This window comes from Pyxicephalus adspersus, chromosome 4, assembly GCF_032062135.1.
Source record: "Pyxicephalus adspersus chromosome 4, UCB_Pads_2.0, whole genome shotgun sequence".
NCBI classification, from domain to species: domain Eukaryota; kingdom Metazoa; phylum Chordata; class Amphibia; order Anura; family Pyxicephalidae; genus Pyxicephalus; species Pyxicephalus adspersus.
The window spans coordinates 30,884,759-30,892,423 of record NC_092861.1 but is presented as its reverse complement, the minus strand read 5'-3'; the positions used below and the strand labels follow the sequence as shown (position 1 = coordinate 30,892,423).

General features: G+C 42.0%; 1 protein-coding gene across 1 annotated transcript; it reads right to left on the bottom strand.

Moving 5' to 3' along the window:
- On the bottom strand, window positions 1–5,585 carry MRPL44 (mitochondrial ribosomal protein L44). The gene is made up of 4 exons (XM_072407705.1): window positions 5,390–5,585; window positions 2,443–2,911; window positions 2,180–2,358; window positions 1–552 (listed from the first exon to the last, which is right to left on the bottom strand). The coding sequence occupies exons 1-4, from the start codon at window positions 5,536–5,538 to the stop codon at window positions 378–380; spliced, it is 972 nt and encodes a 323-aa protein (XP_072263806.1). The 5' UTR covers window positions 5,539–5,585; the 3' UTR covers window positions 1–377.
- Window positions 5,586–7,665: the final 2,080 nt, after the last annotated feature.

Genomic DNA, 7,665 nt, shown 5'->3' with positions numbered 1-7,665 from the left:
ATAATTTGAAGCTTTTATTTCCCATCTTTCACATAATCCATATCTGTTTCCAATGTCACCAAACACACACATTGAAAATGAGATGTAAATATATTTGAGAATGAAATATATCATAACAAGGCATTTTACATTGAAAAGAACTTTTAAGATACAAGATGAATGAAAAGAAGAATTGTGATTTAGGCTGCAACAGTCCAACGTTCCTTTGTGGTTGTGATATCCATAACAGGTATGGAAAGGAAGATATAATTGTATGCACACCCAGCAGGGTGTTCTCCATAGCTGCCACCACAGAAATCAGTCTGTGGCTAGTGCACAAAGTCTGTTTTTTTTATAGTATTAGCTGCTCAGCCTTATAACTTAATCTGGGGCTGTTACTAACAAGCAGTGTTTAATGCAGTGTGATTTCCAGTCCCCTGTCTGCTAGTAGAGTAATCCCAGGGACGCCTGTTTTCCGCAAATCCAAACATCTTCCTTAAAGCCACCCGTGCTGCCTCCTCTTCTGCAGCAAAAATCGTCTCTCCCGGTGCTTCTGCAATCAGCTGCTTATTGCTGGGGAATAGAAAGGAAAACAGTCTGACATTACACATGGGATATATCTGTGTTGTCATATAGTATTATAGTATAGTAACAGGATTTATATAGCGTCAACATATTACACAGCACTGTACAAATAAATAGGGATATATGTACATAAATTTGTCTACAGTTATCTTCTGCTAAGTGAATGTGACAATTTTGTCTTTTACAGCCTATATACACATTGAATTAAAATCTCTTCCCTCTTTTTAAATCTGTAATACCCTTGACCCGGAGACCACAAATCCAATGCTATAAATGTGTCTATAAGAGCTGGTCCCTTGCTCACATTATTGCTGTCCTGGTGTACAGCCAATAAATAGTGCCCACGTCATGCAGACAGTGGCATGGACATCATAAGAAACGACCCAGCAAGAATAAAGTCTGGGTACTGGCATGTCACTTGACTGTGGATTTTGATGACTAAAAGGACATTTAGACTTTTTTTTTTATTTTATACAACTGTGATTAGTTATAGGGGGCAAGTAAGTGCATATGTGTGTGGTGCATGAATAGTCAGGGTTCTCTTTTCCTGTACCATAGTTTCTATTGCTGTATATGCAAGTTTGTCATCTGCAGCACATATATATTGTAAATAAACCACCACAGGGTCAAGAAAAAAAAAAAGGTCAGCCTGGTATAAGCAGCCCATATAAACACTTTTCCTTTAATGTAAATCCACCAATTTTATAAATAATAAAATGCCCTTTCCAATAGGAAAGAAAACCCTGACATGAAAAACACAAGTCATTATTCAAATTTATCCTGTAAATGTTAACTGTCTGACTAATATGTTACCTGCCTGCTTTAAAACGTCATTAATTAAAAATTTCTTCTCTGTTATACATACAGGTAGTGCCTGGGTTAAGGACATCCGACATACGGACGCCTCCTAGATAGGAACAGGGTTTCCCTGCTCCTTCTGTATGGGAGGGGAGCAGTTTGCAGAAAAAATCCTGTAACTCTTTAATGACCAGGACAAATTCTGCAGTTGCTTCTTTTTGCATATCAAAGCACACCTTGTTTCAGAAGTTAATAAATGTCTAGGCTCTATAAAATTTTTTTTTTGCTTTGTTGGTGATTAGCTCACAGTAACTGACATCACGCTGCCTAATAATATGTTGAGACAAACATCTGTCCTAATTGCTTTTATTAAAATAATATACCTGTTCTGACTTACATACAAATTCAACTTAAGAACAACCCTACAGTCCCTATCTCGTATGTAACCCAGGGACTACCTGTACTCAGAAATCACTGAAGACAAGGGGTCAGTGTACAATCTAAGAAACTAGCATTTTTCATTATCATAATAAAACCAGGCCCTTTTTATTTTTTTTTATTATTCCAAGGACAGGTTTACTTGAAACTATCTTTAAATGTATGTGTACAAAGCTATTCTGAACTACAGAGGTTTTTCAGTAAGGAGAGTATTTAATATCATTACTAAATGTATGGGTCTAACACATGTGTAAACATCTCCAGAATGTCCCTCTACAACTGATCCTAAGATACAATCACCAGGCAATACTATCAATTTACTGAACTGTCTATTAATGCCAGGCACATTTATTCTACACAATGGATAGATAATACTCACCAGTAGAGACCCACAAAATACACGGGCAGTACAGTGCTGGCACCGGATTCTCTTGTAAGCCTGGGTTCAGGAGGGGATACATTTCGCTGGGACAATTGTTCAACCAACAAAGACATAGGATCCCTAACAGACCAAATCTCAAACAGATCCTTGCCAATCAGTTCAGTAATGATGAAATCCTAAACAAATCAGGGGACAATCAGTTAGCAGACATTCACAATTCAGAGACAGGATTTTGTAATAAAAACTTGAAATGAGCATACCTGGAGAAATATCCCAGTTGTATCAGGACCAGAGCTTTCCAGCAAGGCTCCAATGATTCCATAGAAGGTTCGTTGTAGGGTCTCCAGGGACAAAGGACATTCAGAGCTCAATGTTAGGTCATCAATACCAAGATTTTTAGCTATGTGACCCAAAACCTGCTGGCTGGTAAGGTAATCAACTACAGCTTTGACTCCCACAACAGGAAGATTTGGAAAGGCCTGCTGAATTGTATTTGTAATATATGAAACTGTGAAGTCCACTCCATGCTGCGCAAGCTCACTGTTGTCCTGCAGATTTAAGGTTGCGGTTTCTTCATCCATGCCCAGCTCACGGCGTTCACCCTCTTCTTTAACGACATAGGAACGGTTTACAAATGCAGTTTTCAGTAGTTCAGTGGAAAAGGCTTCATTTAAACGTTTTGAAAATGCCAAAATTTCAGCGTGATAGTCGAAAGATGGCTGCTGGTACCTGTGAGGATACAAGAGTGTTTATGGTATGAGATCACATTTCTCGTGTGTGTGATCAGTATAAAACACCAGAAATGTATCCAGATGATTAATATAATATATGTGTATCATTTATATTTCACATAGCAGGCAGTCCCTGTAAAATGGAACAAAAGAAAAGGGGTTTTCACCCTTGCATACATGTAGAAATATTTCTTACAGGAAAAAAAAAAAGTTTTGTATATGTATATATATTTAGGGGGTGCCGAGAAGTTCCTGGCTTTGCCCTATTTCAGATGAAATAGAAAAGTTACATATGACAGCCTAATATCTTAGTATGTGCCTGTGCAAATATCAGGTCTTTGCGATTCTTAAAACTGTTTTTAAAACAAGTTTTTACGTCGGAGTTACGGGCCAACAAAGTTTTTGTTTCTCTAGGGAAAGTCAGCAAAGGACATTCACACTGAGATATCACGAATACTGGGGGAGAAATGTCCTTCCTACAGCACTGTCAAAACCTGGATATCTCGTTTCAAGACTTGGCATTTCACCATTAAAGATGAGCCCCGCAGTGGGCACTCCCCAACCTCAACTGACTCGGCAACCTGCGATGCTGTCCATTAGCTGATTATTGGGGAACCGGCGAATATCCGAAAAAAAGATAGCCCAGATACTTTACACCTCACCGGAGCGTGTTGGGTTTGTTATCACCACTATCCTAGACATCTGCAAGCTTTCAGGGAAGTGGGTGCTGAAATGTTTGAACAGTGATCAGAAGAAGGAACGAGTTGAAGCATCCAAAGCCATTTTGGCCCATTTTGAAGCTGCACAGGACTTTTTGGCTAGGTTATTGACTGAGGATGAAACCTGGCTCCACATATATGATCCTGAAACAAAGGAACAGTGAAAGGAATGGCGCCGTGGAAAGTTAACCAAAGGGATCTTTTTTTTGCAGGACAATGCACCTGCGCACACGTCCAACGTTGTGGCTGCCAAATTGATCACCCCGGGTTTCCAATTGATCTACCATCCCCCCTATTCACCTGACCTGGCCCCTTCGGACTATTATCTGTTCCTGAATTTGAAAAAACACCTGAAGGCGCAACATTTTGAGGACATTTCTGACGTCAAAGATGCTGCTAAGAGCTAGTTTGCGGCCCAACCAAAGGACTGCAAAACCCTGAGCTACGCTGTACCAAGCAAATCAGTCTCAGGGGGGAATATGTTGAATAAATGTGTTATTTCCTAATTCTGGCTCTCTTCTTTCTTGGCAAAGCCAGGAACTTCTCAGCACCCCCTCTTAAATACACAGGTAGTCCCTGAGTTACATACGAGATAAGGACTGTAGGTTTGTTCGGCAGTTGAATTAGTATGCAAGTCAGAACAGGTACATTATTTTATTAAATGCAGTTGTTTTTTTTTTTTTTTATCGAATCTTGTGTAACGTGATCCACTAACAAAATAAAAACCCTGTGCCCAGCAAAAAAGTGTAAGTGCAAAAACACCACACAAAAAAACGTGTACTGGGGCACTATTTTATTAAATGCAGTTAGGACAGATGTTTGTCTTAACATATTATTAGGCAGTGTAGTGTCAGCTACTGTATAAAATCGTGTGTGTAGTCCCCCTCTATATCATGGTTCTAAAATTGAATTGTGGCCCCGGTATATTGTGTTTTCTGAAAAGCTGTGATGTTGTATTGGAAAGCGCAGTGTGGGGATGCTGGGAGATAAAGAAGGAACAAGTCTGGCCAATCAGAATGCCCCATAGTTTCAGTTGTAATTAGTTGCTGGCTATTCGTGCAGTTGGGGAAACTTGGGCATCCAGGTATTGCACGTTTTCGTTTGTCGCAGGTGGTTTTGGAAAGTAACTCCTGCGATAAACGGGGGTCTACAGTAAATATATACACACACACTGTAAAACAGACTCTCCAGCTCAGTAATCATGTCCACCTACCCCTATATAAAACAGTGTCAGTTAGATTGTATATTTACCTTGCTTTGGCTTCCTTGCTTCAGCACCTAAGTAAGAGAGAAGTCCTCCTCCTCTTCCTGGTCAAAACCATAAGAGAATGTATGGACACCACCATGGATCTTGTTGGCAGGGGAATGCTTGGGGGGGGGGGGGGTGTAGACTGGGCACACAGTATGGCATCAGTGGGTGAGGCTGGGGGTCAGTTTAGGCTCCTGGAATGAAGGGGATAAGGTTTGGCACCAGGAAGCAGGAAAAACTCAGGAAACCTCAGGCAGCAATGTAAGATTGGATGAGCCAGGGACATGCAGAAAAAGAGTGACAGGTCCTCTTTGGCTGTACAGTGATATGAGTGAAATGATTCTGTATGGGAAGCAATGTGCAATGACCTTGATGTATGTCACCCCCTAACAAGCCTGGCATCCCCCATTACAGCCTGGCATGACATTGGAGTGTTTGTGGCACTATGATTAGTGCAGTGTGTGCCCTATGTAGGACATGTGAATGCAGCATGGCGGGCAGCTCTCACCTTGGCACTGGCTTCGGGGGCCCCTCCAGGCGCTTCTTCCTCTCCAGCATTAGTAGATAAGGCCGCACCCATCGCTTCACCCCCCTCACCTGGGAGTACCGCGGCCCCAGCGCCGCCACACAGCGGACACCGACCAGTAAGGAGGACATAGCAACCTGTGACAGGGGGAGCGGTGTGCGGATTGCACACTTCCTCCCTGAACGTCAACTTCCGCCTAAAGCAGACATTCTGTTCCGCTTGTCAGTGTGGAAGGGGTCAGGCTAAACCTGAGCGCATTACCCATCTGCTAGCTGTGTTCTTATTAATGAAAGAGGGCCGAATGTTTATTGTACAATAGAAATCTGCTAAAGAAGTACTGAGGGTGCAACTACTGATGAAAATCCGAGCTGTCTGCTAGAAATCCTCATCCAATGGCTTCAGTACTATGAGATAGTGAACCTGCGGTCACCTCTGACCTTCCTGTGACCTGTCTCTGACCTTTCTGTAGGCAGCTCGATTTTTACAATGACCTCAGCTGCAGCCTATGCAGGTCACAAGGAGTTCAGGTTTAACCCATAGTGAGTGGTGCAAGTGGTCTATAGGGATGGTGTAAGACTAATAGTAGGATGATCCCAGCCTGGGAAGAAAGCACTAGGCCGGGATCATATCCTAGAAATGGAGGCAGCCATAAGCCCCGTACAGGTGTTAGAGGAATGTTGCTAGAATCAAACCTGATCATTACCAGTGACAGATAAATGAACACTGTGTACATAGCACTGTTCTGTTCTATGGAGAAGGGAAGGGAGAGCAGCACCCCTCTGTGCTCTCCTTCATTTAAATGCACATCAACGTTTTCCAATTGATCATCCAATGTGGTGAATTGATGAACGAGTAGGAGGGACAATTGTACATGTCAGATTTTGCCTGAGACAGGCATGACCGGTCATCTCAGGTGATTATTATCTGACACGTGTGTGTATAGTTTTCCATTTTGTACACATGCTGCAGACAACATTTTGTGATTGTTTCAGGTTTTAATCTAGCAGTTTTTCTCAACTAAAGTTCCTGCAGAGGTTCCATAGGCAATGAGAAGTTTATACCCCAATGATTTCTTTTCATTTGTATCCATAAGGTTGGCATTGTTCCTACTGACCACCACACAAATGTACTGAGAGATGTGGATATAGTAATTATAGCAGGGGTTTCCCCATGGTAAAAAGAAACCCTGCTCTAGCATGTGTACAGGTTTCCCACAATTTTGGAAGAAGAGAAAACACGCCACTACTAACAACATTTATTGGCATGAATACCTCTCCTTCATCTTCCCCTCTACACAGAGCGGCAATCAGTCATTTCAAATGGTCAGTAAAGATTACCTGAGCTTCATTTACAGAAAGGGATAGCATTAGGCTTAGTTTTTCTGTACTAAAATATTCCTGGCATGTCAATCTTCAGTAATGAGGCAGCTGGCACATATAAAGAACCCGCTTCTGTAGAACTGACAGCAGGAAGCAGTGAGAAGTATTGAACTGCTCACTACCACCCCTATTCATTCTCTATGAGGCAGCTACAGGTAGAAGCTAAAGGTAGAGTCTTCCCTGAAGACAGCAGTTCACGGGCATTAGAAAGTGCTAACTGCCCCACAACCAGTCTAACAAAGTGTTAACCATCTTTGAGCTCCAGCCATTGAGTTTGTCAAGGCTGAGGTTAAATCCATAGTGAACTTCTCTCCCAGTGCTCCATTAGTGGAGCCAATAAAATCAGCCGTTACTTTTCCAGTTTGGGATCCTCAGACATCCTGACTGGCCAAGCCAGAAAGATGTAACTTGCTCACGAGCATAATTAGTTTCAGGACTGTACACATGCTAACCAAAATTACAAGTTAGCTGGTTTTCAATTTCTTTTATTGCAATATGGACATAGTTTTCTTTTTTTGCAATGCTCACAGTTCTTTTCAGACTGAATCCTTAAGTGGGAGTTTCTGCCATTATTGTAAGCACATTAACAAATCTTAATATTCTAATGAGAAAAAGTTCAGGGGTTGTATCCTTGCAAATGTTAGAAAGCATTGGGGAGTTTCTTGTCAAAATCAAATTTCTATTGCAGAGGATGCCTAAAACACTGGTCGCCAACAGGTGGTCCGTGGCTCTGATTGATGTGCCCCTACTGGGGGGCGCACCCGCCAGAGCCACAGACCATGTCTCCCATACAGATCTAAGTGGGCGGGTTCTGGCATCATGAAGTCACTATGGGGGAAGTTTCTTTCTCCTTTGAGTGACACACGGCTACCCGCGCAT

Excerpts from the sequence above, each read along its gene's own strand:
- MRPL44 (XM_072407705.1), bottom strand. The coding sequence starts at position 5,538 with ATGTCCTCCTTACTGGTCGGTGTCCGCTGTGTGGCGGCGCTGGGGCCG. Across the intron at positions 2,359-2,442 it reads CAACTGGGATATTTCTCCAG|GATTTCATCATTACTGAACT; the intron begins GTATGCTCATTT and ends TGATTTGTTTAG. Across the intron at positions 553-2,179 it reads TATTTTGTGGGTCTCTACTG|CAATAAGCAGCTGATTGCAG; the intron begins GTGAGTATTATC and ends TCTATTCCCCAG.